Source organism: Dermacentor andersoni, chromosome 5 (genome assembly GCF_023375885.2).
Source record: "Dermacentor andersoni chromosome 5, qqDerAnde1_hic_scaffold, whole genome shotgun sequence".
Lineage (NCBI taxonomy): Eukaryota > Metazoa > Arthropoda > Arachnida > Ixodida > Ixodidae > Dermacentor > Dermacentor andersoni.
The window spans coordinates 22,532,751-22,550,463 of record NC_092818.1 but is presented as its reverse complement, the minus strand read 5'-3'; the positions used below and the strand labels follow the sequence as shown (position 1 = coordinate 22,550,463).

The following is a 17,713-nucleotide window of genomic DNA, read 5'->3' as shown; positions in this document are numbered from 1 at the left end:
GAGAAGCGCGATTTCAATACCGAACTGTTAAGTGAGACCCACACGAGACGACGTAGAAGAAACGAGTAGAAACAATCTTTACTCCCGGTATAGAGAGGCCGCAGCGGATGTAGACGTGGGGTGAAACGACGAGGGCCATGTAGGAAACGAAGGAAATGTATGCAGCGTTCCCTAGAACGTCAGTATCGGGCGGTGTTGGCACGGCGTCGTTCCTCTTATTTGTTGCGTTCGACCACGTGTTGCTGTAGTTGCTCGCTTTGCGCAGCGTCGTTGATTCCTTTGTAGCGTAATCTGTATTCAAGAAGATAACTCTGAATCCCTGTGTTTCAGTTCTTCTTCCGAAAGCGGCTGCGGTCTTTTTGGCGCCATTACGGTAAATACAACAGCGCTGCGGCGAGAAGCACTGCTGCGGAAGGCGGTGCAGCGTGAACTGACGAGGCAAGCAAACTACTGCAAGTGGCGGCGCCAAGTGCGCTGATGACCTTCCCAACCGAAGCCATGGCTGCTCCACAGTTCTGGTGCGTGCCTGATTGTACACGTCACGTGGTCACAGAGACGAGCTGATGCCACTGCTCGCGCAATCGTCGTCGTCTTCCACAGCTGCCTGGCTCTTATCCTTAAAGCGATCGTCTTACGTGCGGAAATGACGGATGAACAATTTTCTCGTTGGGTAACCAGAGTAATGCATTTAATAAATTTATCATATTTGTTCTTTTGACGTCATGTTTTTATATAAGGCGAATCTTTCTGGAAAGTAGAAAAGGCTACAAAAAGATTTCTAATTGAATATTCCCTCAACTTGTTTAATCTCGTTATTACGTTTCGCTCTGGTTACATACTTGTTATATTTTTTTTTATTCCTGTATTTTATCCATGTCAGTTTGACAGCCCTCCATTGATTGCTTTCTTCTTGTCGTTCCTAAAGATTAAGAGGTGTGATTATTATCTTTTGATTATCTGATTATCTTTTGCGAGAGAATGTCCCTTCTCTTAAAACGAGTAATTTTGCCCGGTGAAACTGTATTTAGCCACGACGCCCGACCCTTGTGCAATCTCCCATAGCATAGGCAAGTTCCACAGTTGCTTCGCTCACAGTATTGATCGTGGCCTCCAGGAAGCGCGTGCCCTCGCGTTGTGAACTTGCGAACAAATGGCAAGGTCTGCACGCGCCGCGTCTTCATCTTCTATAGAATGGCACGTTCGGTGAGGCTGGGATTTTCGCCTCTTTGGTACTTATACTTCGGTTAGCCAGGCTGCTCACTCTCACTTTATTTGAGTTTTTGCGGAATTTACTTCCTTTTTTTTGGTTTACTTTCTCCTCTTCAAATAATCTTTTTTTCAAATCTACTTCCAGCTGGTCTAATTCTTGGTCTATTCACATACTGGATACGCGCGAGAAAAGAGGAACATCATCATTATTATCTGTTCAACTCGAGCAGCGAGAACTGGCAGAGGTGACCGAAAACCAGGCACGACTTTCGAACGCTGGACCAGGTGCTGACCATTTGGCACGGGGCGTGAGTTAGACTGTGCGTCGCAGCACCGGACCCTGGGACCTTCCGAAAACTCCTCGTTTGGCCGTTGCGTTCGTGTAACAGGTAATATTCTTAATCGTATTTCTCATTTGAATCGGAGCAGGTTTCGTGCAATATCTTCTTTTTTTTTCGCTGGCGCATAGCTTTGAATAAAGTGTACTCTCAATTTTTTTTTATCTTTGCTAGATTTCAATCCTTCTTGGTCTGTCTCTGTCTGGCATTACGTTTTATTCCGAAGTTTGAGCCACGGAGTGGTAAAGTCGTTTGTACTTAGCGGAAATCTCAAGACAAACATGGCTTCGGCATATATGTCCCTGAAACATCTCTAAAAATCCCCTCGGCGTTCCAACTAAGATTGTCCCAAACTGTGAGAGTGATGTTTTCGGGGAATAGTGAATAGGAATGTCAATGTGTTTAGTAGCACATTTTAAATTAGAATACATTGCAAGTGCTTCTAAATTTCTTAAGCGCAAGTGAATTTCTGCTAACCAGGCCTAGTTTTATAACTACTCAGTTTCACTTTCGAAATTACATGCGCCTTAGAGTTGACAGGTAAAAGCTATAGCGAAGGCGTCACGCCTGATAACATTCCGGGTGTGTCATGAAGCCTGTCGTACAACGCAGAATGCATGAAAGCATCAGCAATGAATGAATCTAGCAGGTGTGCTTACTTGTGCATATTGAGGACAAACGTAGCCCATGGGACTCGATTTGGAAGCCGACGACTGCGCTCGAAGCTTTCGTTGCAATTTGAATGTTCGTTATTTATTTAGGCACATGTTTAGCAAGTACAGATGTTTAACTAAATCAACTGTTGCGCGTTTCGTTCGGTAATGTCTCTACATGACATAGGTTGACTGTTCTACAGCACACTTCAGGTAATCAACGCTTGCAATTGATTTAAGTTTGACATTTTGCTGCTGGCTGCAGTGTGGCTTTTCATGCTTCTCCGAAACCTGCTGCTTCCTCACGCGGGAACCGCGGAAGCACCGTCGATATCGTGACAATACGATACAGGTGGCTGTGATGACGGGGTGAACGCGCATCATGTTTCGTGTAATTGTTACCGTAGAGAGTCGTAGTATCGAGCGAACGCGATGCCTTCAAAGCGATAGCAAAGCATAGCGTCCAGCAGAAGGCACTCTGGCGTGATGAAGAGCACCGCGAACGGCGTAGCAGGCGTCGCGCCTTTCGTTGCACGAGTGACACAAACGTCACCGTTTGAACAGTACGAGAAGTCCGAGCATGGTTTAGTCTATCTGGTATCGCAGTATCTAACAATGAGCCCAACACGTTGCGCCGGTTTGTTGAAGAGTTCTAGAAGGTATACCACATCAAGCACCGGATTATGACCAATCAACACCCGTAAAGAAATGGTCTAGCTGAGTATGTGGCGATCGCGAAACGATCACTCAGAGATAGTCCCATGAAAGTTTTTATTGCCGAGAACATGACAACTCGATCTAGAAAGCTTCTGGCTGCCGCTAAGGAATGGGCAAAACATTCTGGGTATAAGTATGCATGGCACGCGAATGGGCATGTGCTTGTACGCAAAGAAAATGGTGCGCAGGCTGTAGTCATTAAGCACGAGGATGAGCTTTCGACTCTTACTTAGTATTCCTTGCTAATGTTCCTTGCTGTTGATCTTATTTTTTTTTCAGCACCATCAATCACTTAGAGTGGCTTTCTAAACAAGAATGGTTTGCCCACATAGAAGCTGAACAAAAGGGAATTAGTTGTGTTCATATTAACGCTCAGTCCGTTTCTAGCAAAATAGAAGAACTGGAAAGCTTTATTGTGGGGATAGATAAGCTGTGTGACGTTGTTATGATAAGCGAAACCTGGTATACGAATGACAGTCACATTTTAGAGCTTCGGCACATGAAAACATTTCACCCTAATAGGTTAACAAGACGCGGGGGTGGTGTGTCCCTACTCATGTCTGACCATATACCTTGTGATATACTTCCTAATTTTTCGCTTACAAGGAGTGATTACGAAGTGCTATGTGTTCATTCAGAGAAAGACTTCTTTGCTGTATGCTACCGCCCTCCTGATGGTGTTCTTGCCCATTTTCTTGAATTTTTTGATGATCTGTTATCATTTGCTAATGAAAACCGCCTAAACGTAATTATTGGAGGAGATTTTAATGTAAACATTGGCGCGGATACAGTACGCCGGTACGATTTTGAAAGGGTATTCATTTCAAATGGTTGTTTAAATACAATTCACTCCAGCACTAGAATAACAGAAAATACTGAAACTACGCTTGATTTGTTTATAACGAATTACTCTCCTCAATGTATCGTAAGTGCTGTTTTGAGTAGTGCTATAAGTGACCATATGCCTATTTGCATGTTTGTCAGAACTAGAATAGCCAGCACCTCGCATAGAGACACAAGCGGCACCTTCCAGAAAGTAACCGAGGATACCCTAACATCTTTTCAAACAGAGCTGAAGCAAATTAACTGGGATGACGTTTTACAGGAACATGATGCTGAATCAGCGTACAATATTTTTCTTAGCAGGTATGTTATCGTGTATAAAAGCATTTTGTTTAGAAAGTTAACAGGAGAAAAAAATGCCTCAGAAAGCCATGGTTAAAGAATGCTCTTTGTAAAAAAATGAAGAAGCGTGACAAACTATATGCTACATTCATCAAAACTCGAGAGCCTCTGGAATTAAAAACATTTAAAATGTTTCGTAGCAAATTAAACAAAGAGCTACGGAAAGCACGGGATGCTTACTTTCTGCAGATGTTTTCGTCTTGTATGAATGACTCAATGAAACTATGGAATAGACTAAATGCTCTTATGAATAGGAATCAGAGGAGTGATCCAATTGAACAAATTAGTTTAAACGGTAGATTGTTGGTAAAGGAGGATTTGGCAAACGCCTTCAATGATTATTTTGTACATAGAGACGTTGACTTCAGTCATTCCATGCCGCACTATGTACACATTACTCCAAACACAAACACAATATTTTTTCAGCCACTCATGCCTTCGGATGTATGTTCTGTATACCTAAGACTCAAAACATCTCGCCGCTGCGATGCCGATGGTCTTCAGATTCAACCTATAAAATTTGTTATATATGATATAGCCCCTATTTTGACACATATGTATAGTTTGTGCATTTCCACAGGCGTATTTCTAGAAAATATGAAGGTTGCTAAGGTAGTAGTATTATTTAAAAAGGGTAATAAATTAGATATAAAAAATTATCGCCCGATCTCGATCCTCTGTTTTCTCAAAAGGTCTTGAAAAAATTATTCTAATTTAGTTGCCTTCGTTCTGTGAAAAGTACAAGATAATTTCAAATGCTCAATATGGCTTCCGTAAAGACAGGTCGACTGAATTAGCTCTTCTCGATCAAAAAGAATTTATATTGCTGAACTTCGAACATAAGCTATTAACAATAGGCATATTTGTCGACTTTACCCAGGCGTTTGATCATATTATTCACAACATTTTATTCTACAAACTAGAGAAATATGGGATTAGAGGCATTCAACTTCAATTATTAAAATCTTATCTTAATAACAGACGCCAGTTTGTTTCTGTAGGCCACAATACATTGGTAACCAAAGAAATATTTTGTGGCGTCCCACAGGGTGGCATTTTGGGCCCATTGCTACTTAACTTATATGCTACCGATATTACTTCAATCTACGGAAAGGCGAAATTTATAATTTACGCAGATGACACAAGTGTTTTCATCTCGTCCGGTGCTTGCACCAATTTAATTACTATGGCAAATGACTTCTTGTGCAGCCTTCCCTATTGGTCCACTGAAAACTGTCTAAAAGTAAATACGGCGAAAACAAAGGCCGTAATTTTTCATACCAAAGGCATGAGTCTTCCTCCTCCAGATCTAACATTAGCGTATAGATACACAAATATAGAACTCACTCTTTCTGCAAAGGTGTTAGGGGTACGCTTCACGAGTACCATGCAATGGGACAACCATGTAAGCTTTCTACTCCAAAAACTTAGCCGCTTAACAGGTGTTTTAAATCGCTACAGATATACTTTACCCGTCTCTGTAAAATTATTAATTTATAATGTCTTATTCGTGTCTCACATACATTATGCGCATCTTGTATGGGGCACCACAACTGAATGTAACTTGAGTAAATTATTTCGTATGCAGAAGAAAATAATACGTGTCATCGCTAGTGTACCGTTTGCCGCCCATACTGAAAACCTGTTCAAGAAATACAACATTGCGACAGCCCTTAACATCTATAACTGCAGACTATTAGGCGAGTATTACTTTAATACCAAACGTAACAATACTTGTAGAACTTGCAAATCTATCCGTAAATTCATACCATTATTCAAATCGTACACCTGAAGTCTGGAATGTTCCGCGCTCTAGAACTAACTACGGTTGTCAAATGCTGTGTAACAACCTTCCAAGATTACTTAATTTATATGACAGAGCAGGCTTAAGTTTACAGGATTCATCACTGTCAGAATTTAATACTTTATTGCTTTCACCTCTTTAGAGCGCGTTTGTTAATGATTAATAATGTGTGTTATGTTCCTCTTTTTTTGTCTATTTTACCAAGTGTATATCATTTATTTATTTTAATGCCGCAGTGTGCTTTGCATTGTTATTGTGAAAATATTTCACTGTTCTTTCATATATTGCATAACTGCAATGTTTTATGGCCACTATATAAATGTAATTTATATGGCGCTTGATGTGTTACCCCATGCAGCCATATTGTACCTAAGGGGGTGAGATTACCTCAAGCCGCGTCTGTGCGGCTTTTTTCCCTCATCCACCTCCATTTACCACTCCTCTCTACATGTGTGTGTGTAAATAGAAATCAATAAATCAAATCAAATCAAATCAGTGAGAAAGAAAGCGATGATAAAGTATTGCCTGTGCAATACTTTATAAGTAAAGCTTTCCTGTGCAACTGACGTGTTTCCTCTTTCTTTATTGTTGTATTCCTGTCAACGCTGGAGCCATCAAAGATGTTATCTATCTAACAGACAAGAAGAAGATTGGAGGTGGATGTTGCAGATTCATACTTGCAAAGAAATTTAATGTCGAGCAAACAGGTAATCTGAAGCCGCACATTTTCTGTTGGATAAGTACGATATGTAACCGGAAATGTGCCGTGCACACTTGCATTACAGATGGCAATGGGAACGGTGTAGCTTATATTTTAACACCGACGCATACATAAGCTGCAGCCTCCAAACACCCATGCTTCGGAGGATACACCAGTGGTGACAGCCCGAGGTGACGAAGCTACAGGACGTCCGGTTCCTACAGCCGTCTCAGATCACAAGAAGATCGAGAAGAACTCGACAGCCTCCACAACGTTTGTGCTTATAAGGATGGAAATTCTGGTGCGGCGTTCAATGCACCATGGCAATCACCACCGGCCGCACGATTTCCCCTTCGTCGTGGACATAAATGATCACGTTCAGCTGAATAACAAATGCGTTAGCTTGGATATGAATGTTGCTTGGTGCTTCGTACTCGCGACTCAACAAAGATAATTTTGTGTTAATGTTTCGGACATGCTTGTGAAGCTGTGAGCCAAGTAGTTGAAGCCAACACAAATCTCTCCTCGGATCAACTAGCTAGTCTCCAACAAGCATTACCTTCGTTGCACAACGAAGACGACCAGGACTTCGTTACGCCGCAAATGGATCGCCAACCTATGCCTTCTGCACGTCCGTCAGTCGTATCGTGCGACGCATTAAGCAAGACGTTTTTGCCAAAGATGTTCTGGCGCCTCCGACCACCAATGGTCTTGCCTTCACTGCATGCAAATACCGGTCACATTTGCCTAAGATTTCCACATTGCCAGATGGGGCTACAAGTGCTCCCCTTCAATGCGCCACGCCCGCATCAACATGGAGGAATAAAAGAACAAGGTAGAAGTGTAACCGGACAGAGTTGAAGTGAGGAAATGTCAGCCAGACACATGATGTTATCATTGTAATCTCAGTGTCTTCCGCAGCCGCGCTAAGCACATGCTATTCCAAAAGACAGGTGGGGCAGAAAGGTGCGGTGGCTGTACTCAAACGTTGCAACGAAGACGCTAAATATACAGGGCGCTTTTTTTAAACTACACAGATTTTTTGAACGTAATCAGCGCAGCAAGCGTTACGGTTCTGAAGAGAAGTTCCTAGTTAAGTGGACATTACTTTCCTGCTAATAATTTCAGCTTCAGAAGACTAATAACAAAAATTTATTTACATTTTTATCAGTGCCTCGAAGGCAGTTGTGTAGATAGAATATCTGGAGACAGTCACATTTTACCGCACACCCATTTTTGCGATCGTAGAACTTGCACTTTTTTTATATATTCATTATAGGATTCCAAAGTTCAGTCGAGGCAATATCGAGATAAAGGGCGTCCCACTGCGCGTCAGACGGCAACGCCCCGCAAAGCAATGTGGGCGAAGTTTGCATGATCGCATCTCGCGGCCAATCCTGACCAGCCGCACATGCTTGCCTGGAAAAGCGTACAATACCCGTAACTACTCCGTCTGGCCAAGACTCTGTTTCCTCGAGCTTAACGTTACTGGCAGTTTCCGTCTGGTGTGAAAGCGGGTGTGCATTTATTGCGCTCCTGGCGCTCTCGGTTTCGATATTTCTTGGATCTACCGCTGAAGTTAAATAATATGTCGGATTAGGTGCAATTTTAAAGATTTAAAAATATGGGTGCATTAAAATATTACTGCCCTCAGTCACCATTTCTAGAACGGCCCCTAAAGCACTAATAAATACTTAGTACAATGATGGTAATTAATGTTCTGAAGCTCACGTTATTAGCGGCAAAGTAAATCCAACTCGCCAACAAGCTTCTCTACAAAAACGTCGCATTCGCGGTGCTTATTGCGTTTTTCTTGAAGAAGAATGTATCGTCTACAAAGAAAAAAAAAACCAGCCTACATGCGATGCAATATGCACCAAAGTTGTTTGTTCGCTGAGAATTGGCTTGAGATGCATGAATCCGTTAGGAAAATTTTCTGAGTTCCCTTCCTTCCTCAGAGTGCACCAAGTCGAACGGCAACATGACACCTAAAAGGAAAGAATGGTGGGCTAGTTGGTACTGCATGACTTAAGGTATATATGGCAAAATGACATGAATTACAACTGAGGAGACGAAGACACGGCGCTACTAACAGCCGATTCTTTATTGTATCATGGCAGTAATAAAGAACGCCGCGAAGGCTTTATATCTCGGATAGAATAAGTGGTTACTACATTTCTTTTTTTTTTTGTCATGCGGGCAATTATTCACCGACGATTACGATACTCCCTAATGCAAAACTTGACCGCAGGTGTAAACGTCTTCTTATTTCGCGATATATTGCTGGCACGCAAAATCGGTCTCGTGCGGCACGTCGTAAACGGAGTGATGTGCCGCGCGACTGCCTCGCTGAGCAAGAGACCACAAAAGGCGACACGTGGGTGACACGTGGGCGCGTCACCTATACGCGTCGCTGCGTCACCCATCTCCCGCTGCGCTCCGTGTTCACTTTTTTCGTTCGCTCTATTCATTCGCTCGGTTGCGATAGAGAACGTCGACGCTTGCCGTAGCAATGGGCGCCTAAGAGCGGCGCTCTAATATATTGCACAGAAGGGCGAACGCTTCAGTTATCGCTGTCACTGAGTGGTCATGTAACTGCACATGGCATGCAGCATGACTGAAAATCTTTGTTTCATAGAGCAAAAGTGATATGGTGATATCCAGAAACAGGGATAAAGTGATTAGAGAAAGTGTCAGGGCATTCGAGATGAATACAAGGAAAACTTGTGTCAGCCCTGGCAGCGGCTTGTTACGTATGATTACGCTGGAAAATAATCTTTATTTCCAAGGTTCTTTTTCCCCGCTGTTTTTTTGCTGTTGTGCTGTTGTATATATGTAGTGACAAGGCGCAATAAAAAGAAAAGTCGTCAGTAGCGCGGTCTTTGTCTTCTTTGTCGTCCTGCGTGCCCCTTGGCGTTATGCCTCAGTTTACTTGACGTCGTCGGTTATCATGCAGCAACTGCGTTGCGAGATTGACAACCCACCCGATCATCATCGCCAAGATGCTATCTTTCGCATCAGCGCCGGTGACACAGCTGCGCAACCTACAGATGGTTCGTTGGCCGTTCCCTAAAAACCGTAATGGGCAGCCGACAGAGCTGCGGCTACGGCTCACTGAATTGCGAAATATCCTCTAACGACAATGACACTGCAAGCACTATCGCGATGACATAGCAATGGCAGCCCCCGTCACTATCAAGACTCGAACTAAAAAAAATGCACCATTTCAAAGAACTGATGATAGTACATAGGAGTAGCGGGACAGTGCGATGTTGTCATGATCCCACGAGGCATGATGCCATGAGCCAGAAGGACGAAGTTTAGGCAATTCCTATGTACTGACCATGATTCCTGCGCCGACTGAACTGCCCTGCTTACAGCAGCACTAGAGCCACAGTTCCCTTCAATATATGTATGATGCTCTGGGCAAGGAACAAAGGCATTTCGCCAGATACAGTAGGAGCGTGTCTTAAGTGTGCAAAAAGATCGTCCGTATCGTGATTTGCCAGCATTATTTCTACCTGTGTCGAACCAGCCGCAAACATAGACATTGTCGAGAGGGACAAGCATTTCTCACGTCCAGCATTAAGTACTCGGCGCAAGCGCGAGCGCTCAGGTGCTGAGAGAGAAAGCAAAGGTGGTGGTGGCAAACTTCAAGAATATATGCGAACATTTTAGTAGCGAATCGAACTGGCACACATTGCACAATGTGTAGACATTATTGCGTTTGCACTTTGGGTCAACTGTTTTCTCAGACCAAGTCCAGTTTTGTCAAGTATTTGGATAATACAGTAGTTCTGTTCCCAGGGTCTTCAAGTGGCCATTCTCTTAGTATTTCTTGGACTGACCTACTCGCCAAGTACACCTCACCCATCCATGCTAGCTCTTTACTATACCTTTAGCACTGCGGCTAGAGGTTCTGCAAGTGCTTCATGACGATTCGTCGCTATGTCTATTCGTCACTTTCTCTTCCTTATCTGCAAAGTATCCTACAGCACACACCCTCACCTGTTCACGCTATTACCTATTCTCTCATTTTGAAACCTCGCAGCTTCTTTGCTTCAAGACATGTTTTACCCACTCATGCTCCTTGCCCAAGGAAGCAGGGAGAGTCAGCCGCCTATCTATGACAAGAAAATCACTCGTTAACCTTTAGCATACAAGTCATCATGTCTGTATGCTGCTTCTACCATGAAACATCTCTTGTTCGCCCTCTGGCAAAATCCTAGTAGGTGCTCTCTAGAGTGTTCTGGAGAGTACGCCAGTGCATTGTTTACAAACTGTTGGGAATACCAATAAAGTACTTGGAATCAATAAAGAAGTTCCTCGAAGCAAGGTGGTAGACATGTTCAAATAGCTCTTAAAAAGTACACGATGAGTACACAGAACATGACGCTAGCCCTTTGTGTTTCTCGTCATAACCTGCGTGCTTTTAGCTCTCATCCTATGGGTCTTGTGCGCTACTTCAATGTCTCAGTTCTGTAATCTAAGCAAACTCTGTTCTGTAATTGTTAATACTGTGCAGCGATAAGAAGTAGCAGGTGTAACATGAGGATTCCATAGTAAATCACAGTGCTTGTAATTCTTCACCTTGATGCTTGCACAAAAACTTTTCAAGATAGCCTCATTTTACGCCTATCTGGCTGAAGCTCCGCATGTGTAGTACTGTGTCAGAAAAAACATGCTTGTAAAACATCAGTTTTACTTTCATTGGCCACGTAGTAGCAATGTTTTCAGAATACCAACGAGTGCTTTTTGAGACGCTAAGTGAAGCAATCCAATAAATGTTCGAATTTTCACTGTAAGTACACGGCTTCAAATATCAGCTCAAAATTTTACATACTGAAACAGTAAAAACTCTTCAATTTGAAGAAAGTTTTCGATGAATGTATTATTGTTCTGAAGTATTAATACAATAGTATTAAAACAGGTGTGATAGACGCTCAACCGGCCGTGGCAACATCTATTACCAAATGAGAAATGCGTTCAGAAGCGGCACATCATACTAACTGCGCCATTGATGGTTGTATAAGTGCCTCCGCAGTCTATTGGCCTCCAAACTTCACAAACTGTAAGTTCCCGCGTTTCCCGCATTCCTAAGCATACAGCTAATCGATCGCTACTCTGAAACATTACAATGTGCGCTGCAGGGTTTGTGTCATTCGCACCACCTAGACAATGGATTCATCTGAATCGGATGGATACAGTGACAGCCCAGCGCACTCGCCGGCCGCGCCAAGTTCTAACAGGAGTACGACATGGCGTACGGATATGCCGATTGAACCGGCCGCCTACTCTGTGGAAAACTTCGAACCCAGGCCTCCAGAGGAGCTCGTGTGCACCGTATGCCGTGGTGTGTACCGGGACCCCGTGGAATGTCCCTGTCGCCACGTGTTCTGTTACAACTGCATCCGCGACTGGCTGGCCCGTGGCTCGAGTCCCGGATCTGGCAGCTGCCCCATGTGTCGCCAAGACATTTCCGCGTCCCAGGTTGTACCCGTGGTTCCTCTTGTGACAAACATGATCGCCCGTCTCATGGTGCGCTGCCCCAACAGAGAAACAGGCTGCGAAGCAAAGGTGCGCCACTTTTGAGCCATTCGTTTTTTTACCTGCAAAAGGCACATGATGGCGATTATAACGCAAGGGAAATCTTGCCGATTTCTCAAGATATTTATCTAATAAATATAGGCATCTTTAGCTATTCTGGGCACTAACTTATTATGTGCCCAACTATTCTACTGAATGATCGAAATACTTGTCGATTATCTCGCACACGTATTACATAAATCGAACCGTGCATCCTTGGTGGGTAATCTCTGCTAGTTGCATGGTCCTTCTCGCTTATGAAGTTAGCACTGCAGCAGAATCGCAGTGTTTCACATCCTCCTTAGCTTGCGTTTGAGCAAGAACGAAGCTAAGGGCCACTTCAAGTCTATTCTGTAGGAAGAGGCGTGTAAAAGTAACACAGTTGCATTTATTCCAATAAATTTTATTTCCTTTCGTCTGTGGTAAGGAAAGACAAGATAAAAGCTAACGGGCTGCACAAGACACTGGTTTCTCTACAAATGATCATAGTATTTGCAGCATAGAATGCACATGCCACAAAAATTACAGGAGTGCAGCAGATGCCATCAAAGCGCATTCATCTCTGCAGAATTAGAAGCTATTACAATGCAGACCACATGACTAATAAAGGAAATAGAAAAGGGAGACACAAGCAAAAGAAGAGTGAGACAGTGGTAGTAAGGTTTCACACATACTGTGAGGGTACTTCAGGACCTGGCAACATATAAAAACTCGCCTTATGTCCACATTTAGGTACAACAGTGCAGCATTGCATTATACGCTTGCCCATAGGGCAGGGAAATTATGCGGATATGGAAGCCTTTCTCCTCAGGCGCACTTATACATACATACATACATATATACATACATACATACATACATACATACATACATACATACATACATACATACATACACATACATACATACATACATACATCCATACATCCATACATCCATACATCCATACATACATACATACATACATACATACATACATACGTACATACATACATACATACATACATATATATACAAGGCTTTTCAGGTAACACGGGGCACACTTTAAATATTTAAGGTTATGTTACGAGGAGAACGCAAACGATTTATTATTTACTATCTTCTTGGTTAATTTGGACTTTCTATTATTAAGAGTTGTGGTGATTATCTAACAATAACATTTTATTAACCTTTAAGCTGTTGCTTTACAGCAAAATGTTTACTGTTGAAATTGCAGATACGATAGACAAATGTTCAAATAATTTATTGCGTTGATGATAGCCGCTGCAGTTCTATGTGTTCTGTAAAAAATAGTGCTAGATTTGGAAGAACTGTCACATTATTAGAACCTTGCACAGAACGACATTACGGCCATTATACATACTGCCAACGAATAATCGATGCTACATGCACACCAAAAGAATAAATTGCCCACGACAAAGAACTATAGGTGACGGTCACACTTCTCGCCACCGATACCTTGTCATATGCCGCCAACATACTTTCGCCCTTTATACTGTCTTCCAAAAGTAAGAACAATGACAGAGCATCAAAATGGCCAAGCGTTATTTGTCGCATATCAGATGGCTTTATTTATTACATCGCCTCAGCAGACAAGACAATTACGTGAAAGTTGAAGCCTAGACTTTCGTATTTCATCAATCTCGGTTACTCAAGGCATGTTCATTCCTCAGGTCTGCATGCAGCATTGACCATTTATTCATGGCAAGTATGAAGGAACTAATGCTGGTGTGCGTAAGCATCTTCTTATGTGGGGCTTTTTCAAATGTGGCGCATTTTGTTAGTCACCTGTAAAAATTGAAACCATGAAAGCTATCGCCACGAGAAACAATAATGTGAGGGCGAATCAGCAAGTCCTTGCGCCTATTTTCGTTAGCCAGAATAAGATACATACAGATAATTACATCATCATCATCAGCCTGGCTAGGCCCACTGCAGGGCAAAGGCCTCTCCCATACTTCTTCAACTACACCAGTCATGTGCTAATTGTGGTCATGTTGTGCTAGGCATAACTTTAAGAGACAGAAAGAGAGTGGTTGGGATCAGAGCAAACGGGTATAGACAATATTCTAATAGATATTAAGAGAAAAAAATTGCGCTGGGAAGGTCATGTAATGCGCAGAATAGATAACAGCTGCACCATTGGGGTGACAGAATGGGTGCCAAGAGAAGGGAAGCGCAGTAGAGAACGGCAGAAGACTAGGTTGTGCGACGAAATTAGGAAATTCGCGGGTGCTAGTTGGAATCGGTTGGCGCAGGACAGGGGTAATTGGAGATCGCAGGGAGAGGCCTTCGTTCTGCACTGGACATAAATAGGCTGCTGCTGCTGACGATGATGATGATGATGATGTCCCTGCAAGCTTCTTAATCTCATCCGCCTACCTAACTTTCTGCCGCTGCCTGCTACGCTTCTCCTCTCTTGGAATCCTGTCCGTAGCCCTTAATGACCATCGGTTATCTTTCCTCCTCATTACATGTCCTGCCCATGCCCATTTCTTTTTCTTGATTTCAACTAAGTTGTCATTAACTCGCGTTTGTTCCCTCGCCCAATCTACTCTCTTGTTATCCCTTATCGTAACACCAATCATTTCCATAGCTCGTTCCGTCGTCCTCAATTTAAGTGGAACCCTTTTGGTAAGCCTCGAGGTTTCTGCCCCGTAGGTGAGTACTGGTAAGACACAGCTGTTATACACTTTTCTCTTGAGGGATAATGGCAACCGGCTGTTCATGATCCTAGAATGCCTGCTAAACGCACCCCAGCCCATTTTTATTCTTCTGATTATTTCAGTCTCATGATCCGGATCCGCCGTGACTACCTACCCTAAGTAGATGTATTCCCTTACCACTTCCATTGCCGCGCTACCTATCGTAAACTGCTGTTCTCTTCCGAGACTGTTAAACAATACTTTAGTTTTCTGCAGATTAATTTTTAGGCCCGCCCTTCTGCTTTGCCTGTCGAGGCCAGTGAGCATGCATTGCAATTGGTCCCCTGAGTTACTAAGCAAGGCAATATCATCAGTGAATCGCAAGTTACTAAGGTATTCTCCACTAACTCTTATCTCCAATTCTCCCATATCCAGGTCTCTGAATACCTACTATTCTACGTACCTTGCACTGTTTTCCGACATAGCCTCCATACCGGTTTAAACATTTGTCGCGTCACAGCACTGAATTTGAGATGTCGCTGTCGTCAGCCAGCGACGCAGGCGGTCTCCCCGAACGCTCATTGTCATGCAAGTATTTAGGTCTTTTGCGATCTCACAATAGCACCACCTCGCACTCCTTAAAGCGAGACATCCTTCTCAATGCGTGGACTGCATTTCCCTGTGGATTTCGATGGCCGTTCGTTCCTTGCGCCATAGACAACGAATCACACTTCGTTACTCGTACGCCGTGGACGTGTGAAGCACAACCAGCCCCCTCAACAACTGGCAGCAGCGCCGTGCCGCGGGGTTACCGGAAGCTAAGGCGGGGTCTGTACAGGAAAGGTGCACCACTGGGAATGGATATTTTGACTTCGCATTTACAGCCGTGGTGTGACTAAAAAAATATAGGGGAAATACTTTCTGATTCGCCCTCGTTCAGGTATTTGTCAACAGGATCTATAACTTCTTCGTTGAGTATTTTGTGCCTAAAGCAATACTTTAAGTGTTAGTTATTGACTTATTCTGAAAGAAAACCTAAGCTCATTATAAAAATACCATTAGTTGTTCAAGTGGACAGTCAAGAGTACAAAGTCACTTGCATTCTCGGAGCGTACATATAATTTTTTAATGCTTTGCAAGAGGTAGCTGAAACATCAGGTTACTACCATGGACTAGTCAGTGCATAGTTTAGGAGTAATTACCGGAAAAATTACAGGATATAGAAAGAGAGGGTATTTGTGTCTGCCTACTTGAACTAACCCTGGGAATATTAGCTGCCACCACTCACGGCCATAGCAGTGGATGTAGAACATGGTATCTACTACATGTGTGAATTGGATAACAAACCCACCCATGCTACCGAAGGTATCACAGCTGGTGAATTCGAAATCCTCGCTATTTATTGAACGAGAACAAAAGAAACTGAGGTGACCAATTTTTAATATAACAAAAGACGCCAACATTGACGCGAACAACATAGAGGAAACCATCAGTAGTTCGTAATTCAATTCTAGAGGGGATAAATAAATAGAAATCAAATTAGATAAAAATGCAACAGATCCAACGTGCTGCGTTGGAATTTATGCAGCGAAGCTTTCCGTAAATACATATTCAGTGGTGAAACATGGAAACACGTGTTAGTCTGTGAAACCAAAGGCTTTAATCATATTGCCGAAGAATGCAGTGCACTTTTGACTACAGCCAGCGTTTAGGCGTTGAAAAAGGCAAGCTGACTTCCTGCGCCATTTGTTTTGGGTACCCCACCTCCCCTTAGAGGCACGCGTTTGCCAGGCGGCGGAACTTAAGCGCAACGTGAGGCCACCTTCTTCAGTGCCTTCCCTCCTGTCTCACCGCGCCTCTCCACGTCTATACGCTCTCGCCCTTTCTAGCAGTGGCCAAAATCCCATATGCGCATAGCGGCTCCCCCCCCCCCCCCCCTCTGTGCCTTCTACTGCTGCAGGTAAAGCAGTGTGAGTCATCGCTCCTAGAGACAGCGACGCCTTCCCGCAGCCAAGTCAGAGCTATTCGGCGAGAACGCACGGGCCACAGCAAGCGGCAGCCAATTTCAGCAACAGGCGCGGGGTTTTCGCAAAAAAAGTTTTTCTTTAAAGAAACCGCAGTCTCGCCCGGAGGGCGAAGCATTGATTGCAATAGCAAATCAATGGACAGCTATACGAAGTATGGAGAGTAGTTTTATCGGACGTATGAACTTGTAAGCATTCGCTTACAAAGTAAATTAGCAAGCATGGTGTAACACGCACACAAGCAAACGTGAACACATCTAACTCGATGACCTCGGTAACTCGCTCTCGAAACGCTGGAGTGAGGAAGCACGACAGCAGAAAGGAGCGAAAGGCGAAAAAGCACACGAAGCTATCAGTATTCGCGCACTCCGTCCGCATCGCAGGTGGCTCTCAGCGTAGGGCCCGCGCGGCCGCACGAAACTCAGCACACGCTGGAGAGAACTCCCTCCATCTCCACCCGGTGCCTAGCGAGCGAAAGAGATGGCGCGCTTCTTTCCGACTTTCTTCTCTAGCGCGTGCGAGGTTGAGTCGCCATTGCTGGCTAAGCCTCGCATGCTTTCATTCCCAGATGCAGCTTACAGAGCGAGGTGACGATATTATCAGCCTTAGACTTTATACGGAACGTCACCACAGCGGCGACGACGATGGCAGAAGTGCGCCTGGAGTGTCCATAAAATCGCTCTCAAAGTAAAAAGTACTTGTACTCCGGCGGCCGTGGTCTACTGCGCGGCTGCGCCGAGCGCGCAAGTGCTATCTGGGAAGTGTTAGGGTTAGTGTCTGACACCACGTGGCCAAAGGAAGTTGATCCTACCATCTTCCTCGAAATGAAGCGTCACTTCTCCTGTGATGGTT

At 43.8% G+C, this 17,713-nt stretch overlaps 1 protein-coding gene across 1 annotated transcript in view; it reads left to right on the top strand.

The window, feature by feature from the left end:
* The first annotated feature begins 1,370 nt into the window (after window positions 1-1,370).
* The window catches only part of LOC126529958 (uncharacterized), a 33,643-nt gene continuing 17,300 nt past the window's right edge, over window positions 1,371-17,713 (top strand). The window contains exons 1-2 of the mRNA XM_055070050.1: window positions 1,371-1,598; window positions 11,757-12,183. Of these exons, the coding sequence (XP_054926025.1) occupies window positions 11,785-12,183 (399 nt within the window). The 5' untranslated portion in view covers window positions 1,371-1,598; window positions 11,757-11,784. The remainder of the gene's footprint in view (window positions 1,599-11,756; window positions 12,184-17,713) is intronic.